This window comes from Neoarius graeffei, chromosome 6 (genome assembly GCF_027579695.1).
Source record: "Neoarius graeffei isolate fNeoGra1 chromosome 6, fNeoGra1.pri, whole genome shotgun sequence".
Classification (NCBI taxonomy): Eukaryota; Metazoa; Chordata; class Actinopteri; order Siluriformes; family Ariidae; genus Neoarius; species Neoarius graeffei.
In genome coordinates, this window is record NC_083574.1 from 95,888,893 (window position 1) to 95,914,554 (window position 25,662).

Sequence of the window (25,662 nt, forward strand, 5' to 3'; positions counted from 1 at the left end):
AGGGTTGGCCATGCAGAAAGCAAAAGATGGGCAGTTTTAGTTACCTGTCTAAGCATTAGAGCCATCCATCTCGAGGTCATAGAGTCCATGGACAGCTCGAGTTTTATAAATGCTCTGAGAATGTCAAAGGAAAGATTGTTAAAGGTCTTAAAGTGGTGTTCACAGTGCATTTGTATGCATGTTGGCATAAAAGATGCATCAGGTAAGATTTGTCAAAATAATAATGTTTATTGGCTAGAGAAAGCCTCACATCCGTTCATCAGACTCACTGAACATAAGAACCTGGAATATCTCAAGTCCTTGAAAATGTTTGAATCCACAACAGGCACGATGGGCTCTGTTCTTCACAAGGTTCAATTTCACCATCACATAGCGTCCTGGAGGCGGCACGGTGGTGTAGTGGTTAGCGCTGTCGCCTCACAGCAAGAAGGTCCAGGTTCGAGCCCCGTGGCCGACGAGGGCCTTTCTGTGTGGAGTTTGCATGTTCGCCCCGTGTCCGCGTGGGTTTCCTCCGGGTGCTCCGGTTTCCCCCACAGTCCAAAGACATGCAGGTTAAGTTAACTGGTGACTCTAAATTGACCGTAGGCGTGAATGTGAGTGTGAATGGTTGTCTGTGTCTATGTGTCAGCCCTGTGATGACCTGGCGACTTGTCCAGGGTGTACCCCACCTTTCGCCTGTAGTCAGCTGGGATAGGCTCCAGCTTGCCTGCGACCCTGTAGAACAGGATAAAGTGGCTAGAGATAATGAGATGAGATGAGATAGCGTCCTGGTTCTCGGAACACTAATGCTGATGCTCTGTCCCAATTGTATGCCTCCACCACAACCCGCCCTGAGTCCACACTCATCCTGCTGCCCAAGTGCTTTGTGAATGCTCTCTCCTGGGACATTGATAAGGAACTGGCCCTGAACCAACCCTGCAACCCATCTGAGAACTGTCACCTGTGGTTTGTGTTCATCCCACTTCAGTAAAGAGGTTGCCTGTTCACCTGGGCTCACTCATCTCTGGCCACGGGACACCTGAATAGCAGACATACGTGCCAACTCATCAGGACCAAGTACTGGTGGGAGAACATGAGAACTGACATCAACCAGTTCATATCTTCCTGATCTATCTGTGCACAAGCTAAAGTACCTTGAGCTCTGTCCGGGGGTAAACTCATGCCATTACCCACACCCTAGAGACCATGGTCCCACCTGGCAATCAACTTCATCACAGATTTACCCAAATCGCAAGGCAGTACAGTAATCATGGTGGTAGTAGACCGATTCTCCAAGGCACTAAGACTTATTCCCATGCCCAGTCTACCCACAGTACTCAAAACAGCAGAGCTCATATTCAACTAGGTCTTCGGTACTTTGAGATCCCAGAAGACATAGTGAGTGATCGGGGACCCCAATTCTTGTCGGCCAGTTTTATGAATAAGCTCGGAATCTCAGTGAGTCTGACCTCGGGACGCCACCCTCAGTCGAATGGCCAAGTGGAATGTGCCGACCAGGAAATTGGATGCTTCCTGAGAGTATTCTGCCTTGAAAACACCAAGGACTGGTCCCAGTTTCTCCCATGGGCAGTGGATGCACAAAATGCCCTCAGACACTCAGTCACTCAATTCATGCCATTTCAATGCATCCAAGGATATCAACCTCCAGTGTTTCCTTGGGATCCCTTGACTCACCCACTCGCATCCTTTCTGTCAATGCCTGGTTCAAGAAGAGCAAACAGGTATGGGAGGGCATTCACCAATGTCTTGAACAAGTGACCAGCAGATACAAGCAGTATGCAGATAGCCACAGAGGAGAAACCCCCGTATACACACCAGGGGACAGAGTTTGGGTGTCTACTAGGAACCTATATAACCCCAACCTTTGCAGGAAGCTCAGTGCCAGGTGCATCGGCCATTTCAAGGTCCTTCACCAAGTCAAGTCTCATAAAAACTGGAGCTACCTCAACACTGCCACTTATCACCAATGCTCCACATATCCTGTCGCAAACCTGCCATCCCACGGCTGCTAGCCAAGAACTCACCAGCCAGTGAACATCCAGCACCAATAGAAGGAGGACCGGTGTACCAGGCACACAAGATACTCAACTCCCGACACAGACGGGGAACCTGGAATATTTGGTGGATTAGGGGAGGGTACGATCCAGAGGAGCACAGGGACATTCTGGACCCCTTACTGACACAAGAGTTTCACAGTCAGTACCCTGAGAAGCCAGCACCAAGAAAGCATGGGTGCCCTAGGAAGGATAGCGCTCCCGGAATGAGCGCCTCACTGCGCGAGTTCATGGCAGCCTTCAAATGTGGCCACCATGGACTACAACTCCCAAGCACCACAGCACCCTCCCTCTCCTGAGTATTGATTGAGAGCACCGTTCAACATCTAAGCTTAATCACGCCAAACACTCATGCACTTTGCAAAGTATCGTTCTGTGTCTGCATACCTGATCATACCAAGCTGTTTGTTATTTTGGTCTGATTCCAGTTATTCTGACCCCCGCTATGTTACTTACTGTACTCTGAGACTGTGGTGTATTCTCTGATGTCCCCTTTGCTGATCAACCGACCCTTAGCACGAACCTGACTTTGATTCTTATCTCAAGATTTGGTAAAAATCTTTGGTTAAAATGGTAATTTCAGGAACCATTTGTGTAGATTTATAAGGAAATTAGCTGGAGAGTTTATTTATTTGTTTGTTTATTACATCTTGGAGAACAGGCCACAGTTCTTCTGGAGACTCTGACTATTGCACTTGCTTCTTTTTTTCAGCAAAAACCAACAGCCTTCATGATATAGTTAGTTTTTTTTTTTTTTTTTCTTTTTTATCAGACATCTAATTTATTGGGTTTGTTTACCTGACATGTTTCGACGTACAACTTCCGTCTTCCTCAGAGTGTCACCGGATGTTAATTGGTGACGCATCTTTTATCAGCTGCTGTTTCTGAAGGCGTGGCCTTCCTGTCTGGTTTGACAGGTCGGTCACGCCTTCTACTGTCTGTTTGTCCCCTGCAAGATGGCACTCCAGGTGTGGGAGAGCATGTATGCTCCCTCATCCCGGTTGATGGTCCTCGGGCTTCGCTTACGGATCTCCATGGCCTCCCTGATCCAGCGCTGATGTTTGTTATCTTCTGTGCGGATGACTCTGGCACAGACTCTGAAAAGGCACAACAGGAAAATTATAAGTCAGCTATAACAGATCACTGTAAAAGGGAAAATCACATTATGGACTGGGGGAATGCCAGAGTCATCCGCACAGAAGATAACAAACATCAGCGCTGGATCAGGGAGGCCATGGAGATCCGTAAGCGAAGCCCGAGGACCATCAACCGGGATGAGGGAGCATACATGCTCTCCCACACCTGGAGTGCCATCTTGCAGGGGACAAACAGACAGTAGAAGGCGTGACCGACCTGTCAAACCAGACAGGAAGGCCATGCCTTCAGAAACAGCAGCTGATAAAAGATGCGTCACCAATTAACATCCGGTGACACTCTGAGGAAGACGGAAGTTGTACGTCGAAACATGTCAGGTAAACAAACCCAATAAATTAGATGTCTGATAAAAAAGAAAAAAAAAACTAACTATATTTAATATAAGACATAATGAACGTAATCGAAAGATTAAGAATTAGTTACGGAGACGAAAGCATCAAGGAGTTTCGCCGCCTAGAGAGATTGACATGGAAACAGGCACGCTACAGGAATCACCTGAGATTCAATCTGCGCTGCCGGGATGAGGAAGTCGTACCGGCCAGCCTGAACATCAAGAACCCGATTCCAACCAGAAACGCGGAAAAGATGATCAGGAAAGTGCGGATGACTCTGGTAAAAGAACGGATACGGTGCACAACGGATAAACTAAATAATATCAACAGCGAACTACACAGAGAGACGGAAACTTTCAAACGCCGGTTTCCACAAAACAAGGAAATGGAAATGGCAATACACGGACACTTGGCAGACATACACGAACAGGAATTCACAGAGACAAAAACCCGACAAATACGAAAACTGGACAAACTCATCGCACAGAAAAAGAAGGCAGAACCGGAGCACGCACACATCAACGACAAATGGATTTACAACATATCAAGGTACAAACTCTCACAAGCAGAACGCAGTATACTAGCAAAAGGACTCAACTACGCTGTCACACCGAACAACATACCACACGACGAATTCATTCTGGCAACTGAATTAGCATGTGAGAAAATACAGGATCAGGGACAAAAAGCAGCACTAAGAAACGCAATAGCTGGTATATTGAAAACGGCCAAACCACCACCCAGCAACATCACCAAACAGGAAGCCAAAGCCATGAAAACATTAGCAAAAAATAAAGACATCACAATCCTCCCAGCAGATAAAGGCAGAACAACAGTTATTATGGACGCTGATGAATATGAACGAAAAATGAATGAATTACTCAGCGACAACGCATTTGAAATATTAAAAAAAGACCCAACAGAAGACAAGAAAAAGAAACTTAAAGCACTACTAAAACCACTACTCAATGAAAATAAAATAGAGAAGCAGGATTACAATCATTTAGTACCCACAGCCAATGTCATCCCCAGGATTTACGGCACACCAAAAATACACAAACCAGGAACACCATTACGCCCCATAGTAGATAGCATTGGTTCGGTCACATACAACTTATCAAAAGCACTCACCGAAATAATTAAACCATTACTAGGACTCACAGACCAACACTGCAAAAACTCAAAACATCTGGCAGAAGAACTAAAAAACATAAAAATGCAGCAAGATGAAGTTTTCATTTCACATGATGTCATATCTCTTTTCACCAGAACACCAACGGAAGCCACCATACAGATAGTACAAGACAAATTAAAAACAGACAGGACGCTCAAGAAACGTACAAACCTCACCGTACAAGACATCACTCAGCTTCTTCAATTCATCGCCACATCCACATACTTTCAGTTCAGGAATACAATCTACAGACAGAAGGAAGGTTTTGCTATGGGAGACCCACTATCAGCCATCATGTGCGGTTTTTTCATGGAGGATCTGGAGCAAAAAGCACTCACCACAATACCAGCGGAATACAGACCAACACTCTGGAAACGGTATGTGGACGACATATTGGAAAAAGTAAAGAGGGGACACACTCAACAACTCACCGACCATCTTAACACCATAGACAATACCGGCAATATAAAATTCACACATGAAGAAGAAACGGAGCAGTCAATAGCATTTTTGGATTTAAAAATACAACACACAGAAGATGGGGATATCAAAATAAAAGTACACAGAAAACCCACACACACCGACCAATATTTAAACTGGACTTCCGAACACCCCATAATGCACAAAATATCCGTAGTTAGAACATTACATGAACGCACAGCAATAATTACAGATCCACAGGACAAAGAACAGGAGGAACAACATATACAACACGCACTGAAAGCATGTCAATATCCACAATGGGCAATATCCAAAGGGGAGGAACAGGTTAAAAACAACAAAACACAAAAGAAAGAGAAAAAACAAACTAACAAACAAGAACACAGGGGAGTAGTTACATTACCATACATCAGGGGAATAACTGAACGCATTCAAAGAGTAATGAGGAAACACAATGTTAACACACCTGTCAAACCACACACAACACTCCGTCAGATCCTGGTGCATCCCAAAGACAGAATACATCCGGACAACAGATGCAACACCATATATGAGATTCCATGTAAATTATGCAATAAAACTTATATTGGGGAGACAGGAAGGAGTTTCAGCACAAGAAAACATGAACATAAGAAAGAGTGCGAAAAGGAGACAGCTACAAGACAAACCCGAACAATAAAAGAAAAGGCACAACAGGAAAATTATAAGTCAGCTATAACAGATCACTGTAAAAGGGAAAATCACATTATGGACTGGGGGAATGCCAGAGTCATCCGCACAGAAGATAACAAACATCAGCGCTGGATCAGGGAGGCCATGGAGATCCGTAAGCGAAGCCCGAGGACCATCAACCGGGATGAGGGAGCATACATGCTCTCCCACACCTGGAGTGCCATCTTGCAGGGGACAAACAGACAGTAGAAGGCGTGACCGACCTGTCAAACCAGACAGGAAGGCCACGCCTTCAGAAACAGCAGCTGATAAAAGATGCGTCACCAATTAACATCCGGTGACACTCTGAGGAAGACGGAAGTTGTACGTCGAAACATGTCAGGTAAACAAACCCAATAAATTAGATGTCTGATAAAAAAGAAAAAAAAAACTAACTATATTTAATATAAGACATAATGAACGTAATCGAAAGAGCCTTCATGATGTTTGTTTTTTGTCTGAAATGTGCTCTCTCTCTCTCTCTCTCTCTCTCTCTCCCACACACACACACACACACACACACACACACACACACTTATCTATTGTTTGTTCTTCTTTAATTTCTGTCAAATTAAACAATATATTCTGAGATTTGAGTGTAAAATTGTGATCGTAGTTTGAAGTACTCTTTATTTGTACCTGATACTTTTATTGTTTTAACTACAGTACTCTGTCGAAACTCATAAGGAAGATGGGATTACCGAATATCACACAAATCGAAAACAACTCAACAACAGATGAATCACTTCATGACTCACCTGTGTTTTTTTAACTTCACGTGAATATCACTTTTTTTTAACATGTGGTTTCCCTCATGGGAATATTGTTCATGCTTTCACATGCCATAACATAACCAGCCCTGTCTCCTGTAAGAATAAAGTTTAAGATCATGTGACCTTGAAGATCCATAAAGGTTTATTTTCCATCTCCTCCCTCCTCTTGCACAATATGTTTTCATTAAAAGTATATAAGCTCAGTGGGCTACTCAGAACACAAGAGAAAGAAGAAACATGACAGAGAGCCAAGTGAGGGACACGAACCGGGTCAGGAACATGTATGAGGGAGTTAATCCAGCTGGCATGACTGAACGAGAGAAAAAAAAGCACAGAGATGAAACTCTTCTCAGAAATCCAGATGTTCTATTCAGAATATATCAACAAGAAAAACTCCATGTGCTGCTTTTTATGCAGACTAACACTGAGGAGTGGAAGAAGGAGATTCAAAAAATCATTCCACCTCATGTGTCTCTGCAACTGACTGAAAGATGTGAAGTAAAAGGTGATTTACCCATTTTCAACATATCTGGTCAAGAGTCTGAACTTGAATGGCTCTGCAACAGGTTTGTTGAGCACCGCAACAAGGTCATTCATAACATTCAGGTAGCAAGAGAACAACAGGATGAAACCGAGGAGCTCAGAGCGAGAGTTGAGGAGCTGCGACTGGAAAACAACAGGCTTCGAGGGCAATTGCTGGATATTCAAACCAGGATGCGTCCTCCTGAGGTACTGGGAAATGCTTACTGTTACTGATGTCTGAAACTCATCTCATCTCATTATCTGTACAGACAACCATTAGCACTCACATTCACACCTACAGTCAATTTAGAGTCACCAGTTAACCTAACCTGCATGTCTTTGGGCTGTGGGGGAAACCGGAGCACCCGGAGGAAACCCACGCGGACACGGGGAGAACATGCAAACTCTGCACAGAAAGGCCCTCGCCGGCCACGGGGCTCGAACCCGGACCTTCTTGCTGTGAGGCGACAGCACTAACCGCTACACCACCATGCTGCCATGTCTGAAACTCATCTCATCTCATTATCTCTAGCTGCTTTATCCTTCTACAGGGTCGCAGGCAAGCTGGAGCCTATCCCAGCTGACTACGGGCGAAAGGCGGGGTACACCCTGGACAAGTCGCCAGGTCATCACAGGGCTGACACAGAGACACAGACAACTATTCACACTCACATTCACACCTACGCTCAATTTAGAGTCACCAGTTAACCTAACCTGCATGTCTTTGGACTGTGGGGGAAACCGGAGCACCCGGAGGAAACCCACGCGGACAACATGCAAACTCCACACAGAAAGGCCCTCACCGGCCCCGGGGCTCGAACCCAGGACCTTCTTGCTGAGAGGCGACAGCGCTAACCACTACACCACCGTGCTGCCATGTCTGAAACTACATGAGAAAATATAACAAGCATCATTACAGCCTTACCATGAGGGATAGACCTCCCTAAATATTTATAAATTCATCTCTTGTTCTTCAGGCGGGACAATCAAAAACATTATTACATTTATAATCTAAACAAGATCATTCATGATTTTTTCCCCCTTGTGATTATTTCCCGCGTTATAAAGTTAATATTGCTGTAGCATTTTTTTCTGTAGTGGCTGGGAGAACATTTATGGGGGGGAAAAGTTCTTCAAGTGTTCTTTAAAGGTTTTAGTTGGAACCATTTCTAGTTTTCTCACAAACTACTGAGACTGATATGTCATTTTTCTCTTTTTTAAATCTGTCATATTTTGCAGTGTCTTGATTTTTAATTTAATATCCTTTTTTTCAAATATTAGATCAGTTATTAATACTTCTGTACATTAGAACAAAACAATAGTGAACACGGGTATCAATGTTTCAAGCACACTTTTTCTCTTTTCACTTTGATCAGCTCTACAATGAGATCAGAGAAAACATTCAACATGGAGGAGCAGCACAGATGAACAGAGCAGCTGAGATTGAGGAGATCAACGTGAGAATCAGGGAGCTGGAACAGGAAATCAGCGTGCTTGAGAGGCGACTGGTATGTATGCGAAACACATCCTGGTGAGGTAAAGGGAAATGTACCTCAATGTGTTGAGCAAATACTGTATGTTGGTCCAAATACAATGAGCAAAATCAGCAAAGACATAAGAAAATGCATACAGCATAAGGATGAGCATGTACGGTAGAGCACAGAAGTAACAAATACAAAATTAAGTATACGTAGTTTGTGGTATATGAATCTGTTGCTGATAACTTTCCACATGAAGTCTTAAGAGATGTCACTACCAGTAAAACAAGCCATCATTAGGATGAAAAACCAAAACAAACCCATCAGAGAGTTTGAAAAAAAATGGCATATGGATCTTTGGTACATTCTTAAAAAGAAAGACCATACTGGTGAGCTCAGAAACACCAAAAAAAAAACCAGAAGACCTTGGAAAACAGCACTTGTGGATGACAGAAAAAATCTATCCCTGGTGAAGAAAAACCCCTTCATAACAGTTGGCTAGAAAAAGAACACCCTCCAGAAGGTAGGTATAAAAGTCAACAAATAAGAGAAGACTTCATCAAGGTCAATGCAGAGAGTATACTACAAGATGTACACACCATTGGTCAGCCTCAAAAACTGGAAGACCGGATTCAAGTTTGGCAAAAACTTATAAACTTACCCAAACTCTTATTTCCTGGAAATGAGAAATGAGAAACGGGAAATGAGAAATGCCTGGCGCTAGAGCTCAGTGGAACACACTTTCCTTCTGTAATAAGCATAAACATGTCTGAAAGCGATTTCTTTAGTCGAGTCTATTTATTCCGAATGGTGAACCGAATTGTATACACTCACTGGCCATTTTAATTGGAACACATATGCACAGAGCGCAGTGTGCAATTGTTACACTTACATTCTTACAGCATGACAATATAGTGGCTAGTGCCTGTATATGAGGCAGTAGCCACAACAAAAACGATTTTGACCTTTTTGGTGACCTTGGCCGGATGACCCTCCAAATGTTGGAGGTTCTATTTGAGACCAATGCCCATCTATCCTGAAAGTTTCATGAAGATTAGTCCAGCCATTTTCTCGTCATATCGTCAACAAAAAAACAAAGAAACTCAACCGAAAACAATACCTCGCCCCCTGGTGGACTCCGTCCCGGGCGAGGTAAAAAGACCACAACATCCTATAGAGAGACAAAGATCAGAATGAAGGGAAGAGAAGAGCATGGGGAAGGGAAGCAACTGCTTATTATCTGAAGCACACCATCTCATCTTATGGTTTGGGCGTCTATGGCTGCCAATGGAACTGGTTCCATTGTATTTATTGATGATGTAACAAATCAAAGACAAAGTGACTTGAGAACAAGCAGGAAGTGAAGAGAGCTGTAATAAGGCATGGCAGAGCTTCTCCAGGGAAGAAACCCAGTTTATGGTGGTGGAGGGGGGTTTGGGGGACTAGAGACACCACATATAAAACATGTTATAATGCAGGGGTCTTCAATCCTATCCACAAAGGGCCAGTGTGGCTGCAGGCTTTCATTACAGCCAAATTGGAGGCTCACTTGATTGTTGATTGGAGACGAGGGTGAAATGATTAAACAAGTGAAATCAGGTGTAGCTCCTGCTTGTTTGGAATGAAAGCCTGCAGCCACACTGGCCCTTTGTGGATAGGATTGAAGACCCCTGTTATAATGTCTACACTGCTCACCTGATTTGGATGGAAATGCCCTCAAATAAAAGCTACACTTTCAGCTCAGCGTTGTCATTTTATTTCATGTCCAATATACCATGGCAGAGAGCTCAATTAACACTTTGTCAATGTCCAAATAATTATGGCCTGACTATTTATATACAATGTAATGAATTTTTCTTTTCTTTTTTTTTTTTTTTTTACTTTTATTATTACAGGCTGAACTCCAAACCAGAGGACAGTGATTCGCTGATCTGTTTTCATCAATGCAATGGAAGTGGATAAAGTTAAACATACAGTCTCCTCCAAAAGTATTGGAACAGCAAGGTCAATTCTTTTGTTCTTGCTATACAGTGAAGTTTGAAATCAAAAGATGAATAAGAGACAATATATCAGAACTTACTTCAGCTTTAATTTATATTAAGATGTGTTTTTTTTTTTACTTAGAATATGGCACCTTTGGTGGCAGACCACACAGATTTTAGATGATGAAAAGTATTGGAACAGATAGCTACAAGCTCAAACCAAGAGTAAACATTGAGAAATATTAAATTGCTTAAAAAATTAATCAAGCAGGGCACACCTGGACAACAAGAAATATCCATCAGTCACATGATCCAGCATTTTTGATCACCTGAAAAATGAGGAGTTCAAATTAGTAGAAGACCTGGTTTAGATATGTATGCACATAATTTAGGAGAGGATAACGCAACTGTTATAGGCTAATTTGAACCCAAGAAACAACTTAGCATGTGTGCCAAAATCGCTATCTGGGGCAAACAGGCCGAAAATCACCAATCCAAGATGGCTGCCAGTAGACATATTGAAAATATCAATTTTTGAACCACTTACCACAGAAGTATGTGCAATACCTCATTTTATGGGTTTTTTTGTATGGGGAATCCATTAGTGACATCATTTTCATGATTGAAGGAAAAGGGAACAAGCTATGGTCAAGGGCAAGGTAAAAAAAAAACACCAAAAATTGGCCAAAATTGCAGTTTCACAGAAAACATGAGAAAAACAGAATAACCCTACCTCAAACATGAAATTATGGAATTGGGAGACCTATGCACATAATTTAGGAGAGTATAAGAAAGCAAGCATTTGATTAATATGAAGAAATTGTGTTTTAAATCATACTATTATGATCAATGGAATGTTAACTTAAAGTGAAGAATACAAAACAAAACTTATTGCTTTAGTAGGCAGCAATATCTTAAGAGCCTAAATGTTTAACAGCCAACAATACAACTTTTAACATCACACTATTACTGTTTGTGTCACATAAACCAGGGTCAGGAACATGAAGAGTAATACAATAATAATAATACCGTAATACCGGTGGCCATCGGTAATTTCCAGGCTGTTTGCCCCAGATAGCAATTTTGGCACACATCCCAAGTTATTCCTTGGGTTCAAATTAGCCTTTAACAGTTGAGTTATCCTCTCCTAAAGTATGTGCATACATGTCTAAGCCAGACCGGCTAGTGGCCTAGTGGTAGCGTGTCCGCCTCTCGATTGGGAGATCGTGAGTTCTATTCACGGTCGGGTCATACCAAAAACCATCATAAAAATGGTACCTACTACCATCTGGCAAGGCATGCTGCAATACAGATGCAAGTGGGGAGTTAAACTCTTGTGGTTACCAGAGGACTAGCCCCCCACTGTAACCCTAGCTATGTAATAGGCAAGAGGCCGAGGGCTGTGGAAACGGAGATCGGCACCGCCTGATGCGCCACATGGCGTGGGAAGGGACGACACACATGTCTAAGCCAGGTCCTAGACTAAATCAAAGATACCATGTTTTATGGTGTTTAACACATTTAGAGGTAAATATCTGGAAATTGAAAAGTTAAGATTTATCATCTCATAAGCAGCTTTTGATCTCAAACCCAAATGTCCTCAGTGTATGGCAAAAACAAAAGAGTTGGCCCTGCTGTTCCAATACTTTTGGGGGACTGTGTATATATTATTACAAATATATTAACTGCAAATTTTAAAAAATAAACCACAATACCAAATGTCTAATCAACAAAAAAAAAGTGCACAGACAAAATCATCAATAAATTCATATGGCCTGTTCGGAATAACAGCAAAGATCCAATCTGCTGCTCTTTAGGCCAACTAATGCTGTGGAGTGACTGAGGTGGACTGATAACTGGATTCCACTGAATCTGTCTTTTCAGCTGTCCATGAGATGTGCAAAAATATCTCCACACTTACCCTGTCTGGTACTCAGGAGGACCTTGTAGATTTCTATCATGATTTTCTTCAGCTCCTCAATGACATCAATGAAAACGTCCATGATGGAGGAGCCATATAAGAGGGGAGCTGCTAGAACCCTGGTGCTCATCCAACAGCGCTTCTGGTGGCCATCCATCAAGGAAGACGTCCAGGAGTTCGTGGCAGCCTGTGACACATGTGCCCGGAACAAGACAGCCAATCAACCCCCTGCCGGCTTGCTAAGACCCCTCCCGATTCCTCATTGACCCTGGTCTCACATCGCCCTGGACTTCATCACAGGACTCCCCAACTCAGGCGGCAATACATGCATCCTCACTGTCATTGACCATTTTTCCAAGACTGTCCATTTCATTCCTCTGCCCAAGCTCCCCTCAGCCAAAGAGACCGCAGAGCTACTCATCCACCATGTTTTCCACCTACATGGTCTGCCTACTGGCATTGTTTCTGACTGGGGTCCTCAGTTCATTGCACAGTTCTGGAGAGCCTTCAGCAAACTCATCGGGGCCACCTGTAGTCTCTCCTCATGTTAGGACTAGGACTGTTTTGGCCTCTAGAGGCCGCTGTTATTTCCTTTTCATGTCATGTTTATTTTGGCCTCTAGAGGCCGCCACTGTTCCTGTGTTTTGTGTTTTTGTTAATTGCCTGTTTGTCCTGATTATCTTCACCTGTGTCCTTAATTAGTTTGTGTATTTATACCCCTGAGTTCAGTCCTCTTGTCACGAAGTCTTTGTGCTGTTATGTTTATCTCCAGTTTCCTTTGTACTGTGTTCTTGGTTTTGCACTTTGCTTTCTTTTGGATTTAGTAGTGACTGTTTTTGGATCTTCTGAGCTTTTGCATTTTTGCCTTTTCCTTTTTGGACCTTAAACTTTTGATATTTTATTTTTCCCTTTGTCTTCCCAGTGTTAGATTATACTCTTTGTTGTTTTTTGTTTTGCCCTGTATATAGTGTATATAGTATAAATAAACCTTTTGATTCTTTTTCTACTTCCGCCTCACGCCTCTGCATTTGAGTCATCCCCCTGGTGGCCTAGTGGGGATTTGCTGGATCATCACACCAACGAACCAGGTTCGAATCCCAGCAAAACCCTAACACCTCAGGCTTCGACCCACAGACCAACGGCCAGGCAGAACGGGCTAACCAGGCTTTGGAGGTTGCACTCAGGTGCATGGCATCCAGGGATGCCAGTTCTTGGAGCAAGTACCTACCTTGGATCGAATACGCACATAACACTCTACCTTCCTCTGCCACAGGTCTCTCTCCATTCCAGTGCTCACTAGGGTACCAACCACCACTGTTCCCCAGCCAGGAGGAGGAGGCTGCCATACCCTTGGCCCAGATCTTCATATGCCGCTGCAGGAGGACATGGGCAATGGCCCGGAGAAGACTCATTCTCTCCGCTCTAGCATCCAAGAGGCAGGCCGACAAATGCCGCTCTAAGGTGCCCACCTACCGGGTGGGGCAACAAGTCACGCTCTCCACATGCCACCTGCCACTCAGAACCGTCTCCCGCAAGCTGGCTCCCAGGTACCTAGGACCTTTCCTCATCAGCAAGGTCATCAATCCATGTTCCATCAGACTGGCTTTACCACTCACCATGTGACGTGTTCACCCCACCTTTCACGTATCACAGCTTAAACCCCTGGTCTCCAGTCCTTTGGGTTTTTCTAGTTCATGGTTTTTGAACTTAGGGTTTTTTCTGTTTATGTTTTTTTTTTTTTTTTTTGCTCTAGCATTTTTGTCCTTGTCTGTCTCGTGTTTTTGTCACATTTTTTTGTCTCTTTTTACCTGGACTATTTTTGCCATTTGTTTGTTTACCTTTTTTGCCACGCCCTTTCCCTGGATTAAATCTCATTATTTATTGGATTACTGCCTGTGTGTTCTGCTTCTGGATCCTAATCTCACCACCCCTAACAGTTTCATCATAGTTTCATTTCAATATTGTGAAAATTGGCCAAGCATCCATGGACTAGTTCATAAAATTTTCACATTCTGCAAATTATAACAAATTTGAGTGGGTCGAGCTAAATTGTCAAAGAAATTTGAGAGTTTTGGCAACATAATCGTACAAAAAAGAAGACATTTTACCATACACCTAAGTTTGCAAGAGATATGCTTGTTTCTATAAGCACAAACACAAATAGTGCTTCCAGTAGCCGGTGTGAGCAATATTGCATCAGTTTATACTGGGTCACGACAGGAACAGACCATGTAAGGTTTATGAAGATAGCCCAATGTAAACTCTATCAAAAGCCTGCTGAAAGCTGATTAGTTTACGGTGATGAAATAATGAGGTCACCATCAACAGTCCTTTTAACTTGTGTGGTGTTCGTATTTTTGTTACTCAGCCAGTGTTGGTGGGTCTGGTGGACCCGCTGCATTTTGGTGCTTTAAATTCAACACAGTCAAACAATTTTACATTAAATGCTTAACAGATGTTTACTTCACCCCAATTACAAGCAACATAAACAGCATATATGGTTAATATTTGCCCTTTACCTTTGTGTGGCAGTGGGGGCGTGGTCAAGCGTCAGTCTGTGACCGGAGGGCGGAGTCAGGGAAGGTAAGTGGCAGAATCACTACACCTGATGTGAATTAACCTGTTTGTGTGTCTTCCCAGCAGCCACGCCCTATTTAAGGAAGAGAGCGAGAGCAGAGCGGGCTCTCTCCCGACCAGAACATGTGTGTGTGGCGTGTGTGTATATATAGTTATATATGAATAAACGTGTGGAAGCTGAAAAGCTGTATATAAAGAGAGTTTTTGGAACTCAGTTCTGGCCTGCCATACTTCTGTGCTCCACCCACCTGCTCTGACCTTTACAGTTGTGCTGAAACCTGGGATGCCGAGCACAGAGGAGAACAGCCCCATGGAGTCCTCCCCCTTCGCAGACCTAATCCGCACCCTCACCACAGCCCAACAGAGCCAGCACCAGGCGCTGCTCGCCCTCCGAAAGGAGCAAGAACAACGGTTTGAGGCCCTGGTGCTGGCGCAACAGGAAGATCGACAGGCATTCCGGCACCTCCTCGCGTCGGTGGGGTCCACCATCTCCATCGCTGTGGGCCCACTCCACCTCACCCTAACAAAGGTGGGACCGCACGACGACCCCGAGGCCTTCCTCACGCTATTTCAACTGCTTGTTCAAATAGCGTGAGGAAGGCCTCGGGGTCGTCGTGCGGGCCCACCTTTGTTAGGGTGAGGTGGAGTGGGCCCGCATGACGACCCCGAGGCCTCACGCTATTTGAACAAGCAGCAGAGCTTGTGCCCCGCTAACAGGCGAGGCGCAGGTGGCCGCGCTACAGCTCCTCACCGACAGCCGGCTGGTCTATGTGGACCTGCGCCGGGCCATCCTCCAGCGTGTGGGGCGCACCCTCGAGCAACATCAGCGCTTCCGCGCTCTGCGCCTAGAGGAGGTCGGCCACCCGTTCGCGGTTGGCCAGCAACTCCGGGACACCTGCAGGCAGTGGCTGAGGGCCAACCACCACGACGCCGAGGGAGTCGTCGACCTGGTGGTGCTGGAGCAGTTCATCGCGCAACTTCCCAAAGAAATGGCGGAGTGGATCCAGTGCCATCGCCCAGCGTCACTGGATCAGTCAATCGAGCTGGCGGAGGACCATTTGGCGGCTGTCCTGACGGCAGGACAGCAGACAACCTCTTCTCCCCCTCCCTTCTCTCTCTCTCCCCCTCTCCTCCTGTGTATCGTCCTCGCCCCATTCCCCCACCGCGGAGGCGGGGGCCGGCTCCACCCCAGCCGGCCCGCCGCACCCGCAGTGCCCTCCCATTTCTCCCGTCTGTGTCTGTCTCTCACCCCCCCCTCAGGTGAGTGAGCCCCAGAGCACCAGTGCAGAGAGGAAGCCCGGGCCGGTTTGCTGGCGCTGCAGGAAGCCGGGCCACCTCCAACAGCAGTGCTCGGTAATGGAGGTGGGCGCAGTGGTTCAGATCCTCGACGCGCCAGGAGCCGCCCTTGATCGGGCCGGAGTGTATCGCATACCGGTGAGTATCCAAGGGGATACATATCAGGCTTTGGTGGATTCCGGCTGTAATCAGACCTCAATCCACCAAAGCCTGGTGCAAGACGAGGCATTGGGGGGAGCACAATTGGTGAAGGTGTTGTGTGTGCACGGGGATGTTCACAGCTACCCTTTAGTATCAGTTCACATTCTGTTTCGAGGGGAGAAATTTATAGTAAAGGCAGCGGTTAATCCTCGCCTCACCCACTCTATAATTTTGGGGACTGATTGGCCGGGATTTCAGGAATTAATGAGTCATTTAGTAAAGAGTGGGTCCTGTAGTAGTTTAGTAAGGGGAGGTCCCGGTGTCGCGTTGGTGGGAGCAGTTGTCACAGAGCCGTCTATGTCAGCTCCGCATCAGAGTGAGGAGCCGCCGGCCCCTCCTCTCTCGGGGAATCCCTCACGGATTTCCCATTAGAGCAGTCGCGAGATGAGACTCTGCGGCATGTATTTGACCAAGTGAGAGTAATCGATGGTCAAACGCTCCAGCCAAACGCCACCCTGACCTTCCCCTACTTCGCGATTATGAAGGATAGATTATACCGAGTGATGCAGGACACTCAGACTAAAGAGCGAGTCACGCAGCTCTTGATTCCAAAGAGCCGACGGGAATTGGTATTCCAGGCGGCTCACTTTAATCCCATGGCTGAACACTTAGGGCAGGATAAAACACTAGCCCAAATAATGGCCCGATTCTATTGGCCGGGGATTCGCGGCGATGTCCGTAGGTGGTGTACGGCGTGCCGCGAATGCCAGTTAGTAAATCCAGCGGCCATTCCAAAAGCGCCTTTGCGCCCTCTCCCATTAATCGAGACCCCGTTCGAAAGAATTGGGATGGATCTCGTCGGGCCATTAGATTGGTCAGCACGAGGGTACCGCTTTATATTAGTTCTGGTGGACTATGCAACGCGATACCCGGAAGCAGTGCCTCTTCGCAATATCTCAGCACGCAGTATTGCGGAGGCACTCTTCCGCGTTATCTCCCGAGTTGGAATCCCGAAAGAGATTCTGACTGACCAAGGCACAGCGTTTGTCACGTACACTAAAGGAACTGTATGGGTTGTTGGGTATTAAGCCGATCCGCACCAGTGTGTATCACCCACAAACGGACGGTTTAGTTGAACGGTTCAATCGCACCCTCAAAAATATAATGAAAAAATTCGTAAGTGAGGATGCACGTAATTGGGATAAGTGGCTCGAACCCTTGTTGTTTTCAGTGCGAGAGGTCCCCCAAGCCTCCACGGGGTTCTCCCCATTTGAATTGTTGTATGGGCATAAGCCGCGCGGCATTCTAGATGTGCTGCGGGAAAATTGGGAGGAGGGACCTTCACAGAGTAAAAATGAAATCCAATACGTTATGGACCTGCACGCAAAACTCCACACACTCACCCAGCTAACCCAGGAGAATTTGCGGCAGGCCCAAGAACGACAAACCCGCCTGTACAACAAGGGTACGCGCCTCAGGGAGTTCACACCGGGAGATAAAGTACTCGTACTGTTGCCCACATCGAGCTCCAAATTAGTCGCCAAGTGGCAAGGACCCTTTGAGGTCACACGGCGAGTCGGGGATGTTGACTATGAGGTGAGGCGAACGGACAGGAGTGGGTCGTTACAAGTTTACCACCTCAACCTGCTCAAACTCTGGAACGAGGAGGTCCCTGTGGAGTTGGTGTCGGTGGTTCCGGAGAAGGCGGAACTGGGGCCAGAGGTTCAAAAGGGAACATTGGCATCGCGTACCTCTTCGGTCCCCTGTGGAGACCACCTCTCCCCGACCCAACTCGCGGAGGTTGCCCAGTTGCAGACTGAGTTTTCGGACATATTCTCACCCCTGCCCGGCTGCACCAACCTCATAGAACACCACATTGAGACACCCCCGGGGGTGGTAGTGCGTAGCCGCCCTTACAGGCTACCCGAACACAAGAAAAAAGTGGTTCGGGAAGAACTCGAGGCCATGCTCAAAATGGGCATCGTCGAGGAGTCCCACAGTGACTGGAGCAGCCCAGTGGTCTTGGTACCCAAGGCCTATGGGTCGGTCCGGTTCTGTGTGGACTATAGAAAAGTCAACGCGGTGTCTAAATTCGACATGTACCCAATGCCTCGTATTGATGAGTTGCTCGATCGACTAGGCACGGCTCGCTTTTACTCGACACTGGATTTAACAAAGGGTTATTGGTAGATCCCCTTGACTCCATTATCCTGAGAAAAAACGGCCTTTTCCACACCGTTTGGCTTACACCAGTTTGTCACACTTCCTTTTGGGCTGTTTGGGGCACCCGCTACGTTTCTGCGGCTGATGGATAGGGTCCTTCGCCCCCACGCCACCTATGCGGCCACCTATCTCGACGATATTATTATCTATAGTAATGACTGGCCGAGGCACCTCCAACATCTGAGGGCCATCCTTAGGTCGCTGAGGCGGGCGGGTCTCACAGCCAACCCGAAGAAGTGTGTGATTGGGCGGGTGGAAGTACAGTATCTGGGCTTCCACTTGGGCAATGGGCAGGTGTGTCCCCAAATTAACAAGACAGCGGCAATTGTGGCCTGCCCGAGGCCCAAGACCAAAAAGGGGGTGAGACAGTTCCTGGGGCTGGCTGGCTATTATCGTAGGTTTATACCTACTTATTCAGACGTCACCAGCCCGCTGACTGATCTCACTAAAAAGGGGGCACCAGATCCGGTCCAGTGGATGGAGCAATGCCAGTGGGCTTTTTCTGAGGTAAAGGCTGCACTGTGTGGGGGGGCCACTGTTACAATCCCCTGACTTTTCTCTCCCTTTTATATTGCAGATGGATGCATCGGACAGAGGGCTGGGGGCTGTTTTGTCCCAGGAGGTGGAGGGGGAGGGGGAGGATCGCCCAGTGCTGTATATAAGTTGGAAGCTGTCAGTGCGTGAGGGGCGCTAAAGCACCATAGAGAAGGAGTGCCTGGCCATCAAGTGGCCGGTCCTCGCCCTCTGTTACTACCTGCTGGGATGCCCTTTCACCCTCTGTTTGGACCATGCGCCCCTCCAGTGGCTCCACCGCATGAAGGATGCCAACGCGTGGATCACCCGTTGGTATCTGGCACTCCAACCTTTTAACTTCAAGGTGGTTCACAGGCCGGGGGTGCAGATGGTCGCGCCGGACTTCCTCTCCCGTAAAGGGGGGGGGGGGGGGAGTCGGCTGCGGGCCGGACGGCTGCCCAGCCTGAGTCGGGCGGTGGGGGTATATGGCAGTGGGGGCATGGTCAAGCGTCGGTCTGTGACCGGAGGGCGGAGTCAGGGAAGGTAAGTGGCAGAATCACTACACCTGATGTGAATTAACCTGTGTTTGTGTGTCTTCCCAGCAGCCACGCCCTATTTAAGGAAGAGAGCGAGAGCAGAGCGGGCTCTCTCCCGACCAGAACACGTGTGTGTGGTGTGTGTGTGTGTGTATATATAGTTATATATGAATAAATGTGTGGAAGCTGAAAAGCTGTCAATAAAGAGAGTTTTTGGAACTCAGTTCTGGCCTGCCGTACTTCTGTGCTCCACCCACCTGCTCTGACCTTTACACTTTGTGAGATTACATTTCTCATCTCATCTCATTATCTCTAGCTGCTTTATCCTGTTCTACAGGGTCGCAGGCACACTGGAGCCTATCCCAGCTGACTACGGGCGAAAGGCTGGGTACACTCTGGACAAGTTGCCAGGTCATCACAGGGCTGACACATAGACACAGACAACCATTCACACTCACATTCACGGTCAATTTAGAGTCACCAGTTAACCTAACCTGTATGTCTTTGGACTGTGGGGGAAAATGGAGCACCCGGAGGAAACCCACACGGACATGGGGTGAACATGCAAACTACGCACAGAAAGGCCCTCGCTGGCCACGGGGCTCAAACCCGGACCTTCTTACTGTGAGGCGACAGTGCTAACCACTACACCACCATGCCACCCGTTTGTTTGTTTTTTAACCTTCATCCTACCAGCCAATTTTACATACACAAACTACCAGGCAGGGTCCGTATGGACCCCAGGAGGGAATACCTTGAAATCAATGCAGTAAGAACCAATTCAATGCAGCAAACAGACATAACTTTATTGAAGAACAAAATCCACTACTGCTGAATATCAATGATGTATTATAAATGCAATAACATTGCAATAACTAGCATACACGTAGCAAATTATAGCGCCACAAAAAAAAATTGGCATTATATACATGATTTTTGCAGCTCATGCAGCTGTAAAACATTCTGGATTAAAACTTAGGTCTTTTCTTACACAATTTAAAACAAAAAAGTAATTGTAAAATAATTTAGGGCTTTTGTTTTGCAGCCTGTGCTTATTGCAGCAGTGGGGTCCACACGGACCCCAAGAAGGAATGCCTTGTAAGTTTTATATTAAGGCAAAACTGAATACAGCAATCATTGGTAGTTTGATTTTGGAACGTTACTGTACTTCCCATCTTCTCTGAGGTATTATAAGTTTGTCAGTAGCTTGTCTGGCTTCACGTGTGGCTTTGTCATCAAACCTGAGGAATTTCAAAATGTCAGTAAACCTTCCCCTGGACATCGTAGCTATGAACAGTGGTCTTCCTTCAGTTTCCGACCATAAAGCTGCCACTAGTTCTTTGCTGGATTTTTGAACCCCTGCTAGTATGCAAAGACCCAGGAAGGCTTTCATCTCAATATCATCAAGGAGCTTCCATTCTCCTCTTTGATTCTCTTGGTGTGCTTCATTCCATTCTTGAATCCATCTTCTGGCATACTTGTTTGTCTCATGAACTACAATATCAATCATCTCAGGTGTCACATACAAAAGAAAGGCCTCTTCAATACTTGCACATTCAGCTTCATTAGTGACACCAGGTCGGTTCCTAATGATGTCTTGAGCCTGTCGACGTCCACCTGGAGGAGGTGCCTGTTGCCATACAGTCCCATTTCTTCCTTGTAGTACACCTTGCTGGTTATTCTGTTGGTCTTGATCCAATGGATGAGCAACTTGAGCAGGTTCATCACCTAGATGTTTCCCTTCAACATCCCCTTGTGGCTGGGCTTGTCCCCTACCTCGTCCTTGCCCTCTACCATGGCCACGGCCACAGCCTCTACCGCGGCCTCTACCACGCCTTCGGCCTCTTCCAGGGCCTCTGTTTGGAGCAGCTGCAGCACCATGGTTCCCTATTTCTTCTGGATTTTGATCAGTGGGTCTGTTTTCATCTGCATGTACTTGCTGCTGAACTACTACTTCAGTGTCACTTAGATCTGAGGCTTCAGAGATGTGATCTGCCTCGGATCCCGATAAGTCACTAAATTCACTGTCCTCAGAGTCATTGTTTGTGTTCAGAATCTGCCTTAAGGCCTCTGCTGCTGTGTATCTAGCTTGTCTTTGTCTGTTAGCCATTATGAATCTGAAACAACCAAAAAGAAGCTAACTTTCAGTGCGCTATTCAATTATAAAATGAAAGACAGATAAATTTTACTCTGGGGTCTGGTTGGACCCCAGTAACAAATTAATTATACCTTCACAATGCAAAAAGCTGATCTTCTGGTGCTTTAGTGTTTTAATTAAGACATAAATTCCGACAAATTCATAAAACGGTGAGGCAGTATGTCACATATTTTTAAAATGGCAAACAAATATATAGGTGCGGGGTCCAGACGGACCCCACTTGGTAGGATGAAGGTTAATAAAATGTAATTTTACAAAAAGAAAATCAATTACAGTCAAGATATGAGTGGAAAAAAAGATGTTTTTCTTCACATTTACAAATGAAGCAAGGTTTTTCATAACAACTGATTTTTATTTCTTTGAATTTCATTAGAATTTTAACCCATTCAGTTCAGTTTACACAACACAAGCTGAACACATATAGTAACCATTGTCAGTCTATACAACACATCATCCCCATGCTCATCTTCATTTTGGGACTGGGTGATGCTCCGTCTCATCCTCTTCTTCAAAGTCACTGTCAGACTCTGAATTTTCAGAAATGTGATCCTCACGTTCTGAAACATCTTCCTCTACATCATCATCATCAAAAGCTTCTCTCTCTTCCAAAATCATTTGCAAGTCCATCTGAGCAGAGACTCTTTTGGTGATGTTGATCAGCTGTGATAATGAGCCACATTGGAAAAGCTTTATTTATTGTGTCCCGCCCACAATTTATGGGAACTTCTGTCTTGGTTCTCGCAAGACAGAGGGTAAAATGTGTAGGAATGTGAGCGCAGACAGGTGTCGGTGCTTGAACGGCAGGGGCAGAAACACAAAACTCACACACACACACACTAACAGCAGGCCCAGACAGGAGGAGGACAGAGTGAAGGTACACACTTTTATTAGCCCCGGGTCCAGTGGACCCAAACATCCTGTATGTCATATAAATGTGTCGGAGGGGTGTACAGTGTGTGGTCATCGAAAATGTGTTCTGAAAAATGTTCTTCACAGAAAATGAGCCACGGCCAATGAGTCTGAGTTTGAAAAAATAATGAATCGTATCATTGCTCCTTTGATTAAAAAATGAAAACGGGTCCCACAGACCAGAACACCATACAAGGGTTAAAAGGACTGTTGATGGTGACCTCATTATTTCATCACCGTAAACTAATCAGCTTTCAGCAGGCTTTTGATAGAGTTTACACTGGGCTATCTTCACAAACCTTACATGGTCTGTTCCTGTCGTGACCCAGTATAAACTGACGCAATATTGCTCACACCGGCTACTGGAAGCACTATTTGTGTTTGTGCATATAGAAACAAACATGTCTCTTGCAAACTTCGGTGTATAGTAAAATTTCTTCTTTTTTTTTTGTATGATTATGTTGCCAAAACTCTCAAAAATTTCTTTGACAATTTAGCTCCACCCACTCAAATTTGTTATAATTTGCAGAGTATGCGAAACATAATTTTGTGAACTAGTCCATGGATGCTTGGCCAATTTTCACAATATTGAAATGAAACTATGATGAAACGATGAAAGAAAGAAACCCCCCCCCAGCAATTCATCAAGTGACTTGTCAAATGATTCATTAATGGATTCATTAAGTGCATTACATGATTACAACATTGTCCTTAAGGCTAATTATGTCTATGGAATCACGTTAAAGGTCCACTTTATTCACATTTCCAAGTAAAAATATCCAACATCATACTTCTCCCAGAGTTACAAACCTGATCAAATCTATTTCACTCTTTATTCTATGAAGCTAAACATTCATAAACTGATTTGTCAAATGATCCACAAAGTGATTCATTACATGGCCATGAGTCCTCTTTTTGACTTGATTTATAAAGAAAATGAAACACAATTCTGCTAGTTAATGGAAAACCCTAATTTGAGAAGACCCTTTAGCTATATAAAGAACCCTAGAAGAAGAGTGTAGTGATCACTGAGGGTGGAATTAGAAAGTGTGTGTCAAGGGCTAGGGGTTTCCCAAGACAATACAAGAGGACGGAGGCGTACGCAATGTCTCTGTACATTTATTATAAAGTCAATAAATAAGGAGTTTCACAGAATGAGCATAAAAGAAAACAAAAAGAGCAGCAGCCTAGTGTAGCGAGAGTGCCAGAGAGACCGAGCTGACATCTGAGGCGCTTCTTATAGGAGCCGGCCACACCTGTGCACCTGGTGTTGCTGATCAGCTGTAACGAGAACACGCCTCAAAAGCCAAGCTTGCTCAAAAAGAATGAACATGTTATGGTTTGGCCACTAGGGCCATCACACCTCCCCCCATAAAGGGATTTCTAGTACGGGGTTACAAAACACCATAGACTGCTCAAACAAAACCAATTCAATTCAACAATACAACCAATACCAAACAATCAACAATGGATATCCAAACTTACAAATTCTACACAATATAAATCACTACCATCTAAAACGTCCATCACCCCAAAACCATCACCAATGCAATGTCGACATTGTGTATGTGTGGCACACACTAGTGAAAAAAAAGAAAATCCAACATCCAAGTCATGACATTACCAACTATGTTTGCATAGATTCCACGTTGTTACAAAGGTTCATTCCATTCAATATACCAAACAGTTCCGAATTACCAGACGTTATACGCGGCCTCTATGATTACCAGTTGCCCAATATTCTGGCGCCTGGAAAATAGGGACGAACAGGTTCAAAGAAACAATACTCATCCAAACACTAGGGGTCAAGGGCCCGTGACAGCGCGTCCGCGGTGACGTTCTCCTTGCCCTTGATGTATGTGATATGAAGGTTGTAAGGTTGAAGAAATAAACTCCAGCGCATTAACCGTTGATTCGGGTTCAGGAGGGAATGAAGAAAAACCAGTGGATTATGATCGCAGTACACATGAATTTGACCTGGGCTACTCCCAAGGTATACATCAAATGTTTGTAAGGCCCAAATTAATGCGAGTGCTTCCTTCTCTATTGTCGAATAGTTTAACTGATATGAATCAAACTTTTGAGAGAAATAGCAGATGGGGTGTTCAACTGAGTCATCGCCATCTTGCAGTAAAACGGCGCCAGCGCCGACTTTACTCTCATTTACTTGCAACTTAAAAGGTTTGTTCATTTTAGGTGCTGCAAGAAGAGGCACGGAGGTGAGAAGGGATTTTGCCTTCTCAAATGCAGTTTGGCAGACAGACGTCCAGACAAACGGTTTGCCTTTCTTCAATAGAGATGTTAATGGAACAACGACGGAGGAATAATTGGGGCAAAAGTTCCTATAATAACCCATCATCGCGAGGAACCTCATCAGCTCTCGCCTGTTTGAAGGAGGAGGGAAGGCGTCAATTGCCAGCACCTTGGCGCGTACTGGACGCACGAAACCTTGACCCACGACCTTGCCCAAATAAGTCACCGTCGCCCTGGCGAACTCACACTTTGCCAGATTGACGGTGAGATTGGCTTGAACGAGGCAGGTGAACAGCTGACGAAGGCGATGCAAGTGTGAGCTCCAGGTATCACTAAAGCACACAACGTCGTCAAGATAAATTGCACAGCCCTCTAAGTTCGCCATGACCTGGTTCATGAGCCTTTGAAATGTAGCAGCTGCATTTCTCAGTCCGAAAGGCATTACTTTGTACGAATATAGACCGCTTGACATTATAAAAGCAGAAACCTCATGGGCACGCTTTGTTAAAGGGA

At 45.4% G+C, this 25,662-nt stretch overlaps 1 protein-coding gene across 7 annotated transcripts; it reads left to right on the top strand.

The window, feature by feature from the left end:
• The first annotated feature begins 5,967 nt into the window (after window positions 1-5,967).
• Window positions 5,968-15,586, top strand: LOC132888166 (uncharacterized). Of its 7 annotated transcripts, none has more exons than XR_009654911.1 (5): window positions 5,968-6,210; window positions 6,534-7,369; window positions 8,539-8,670; window positions 10,536-10,644; window positions 12,440-15,059. XR_009654911.1 is itself a non-coding variant. In XM_060924197.1 (5 exons), exons 2-5 carry the CDS (start codon window positions 6,878-6,880, stop codon window positions 15,393-15,395), a joined length of 684 nt encoding a protein of 227 aa, XP_060780180.1. In that variant the 5' UTR covers window positions 5,968-6,210; window positions 6,534-6,877; the 3' UTR covers window positions 15,396-15,586. The 7 variants fall into 7 exon arrangements, 4 of the variants coding, with proteins under 4 accessions (XP_060780180.1, XP_060780179.1, XP_060780178.1 ...); XR_009654912.1 differs by having other exon boundaries at window positions 13,817-15,059; XM_060924197.1 differs by lacking the exons at window positions 10,536-10,644; window positions 12,440-15,059 and adding exons at window positions 15,076-15,126; window positions 15,387-15,586.
• Window positions 15,587-25,662: the final 10,076 nt, after the last annotated feature.

Excerpts from the sequence above, each read along its gene's own strand:
- LOC132888166 (XM_060924195.1), top strand. The coding sequence starts at position 6,878 with ATGACAGAGAGCCAAGTGAGGGACACGAACCGGGTCAGGAACATGTAT. Across the intron at positions 7,370-8,538 it reads CCAGGATGCGTCCTCCTGAG|CTCTACAATGAGATCAGAGA; the intron begins GTACTGGGAAAT and ends CACTTTGATCAG. Across the intron at positions 8,671-15,075 it reads GCGTGCTTGAGAGGCGACTG|TGGGGGCGTGGTCAAGCGTC; the intron begins GTATGTATGCGA and ends TTTGTGTGGCAG.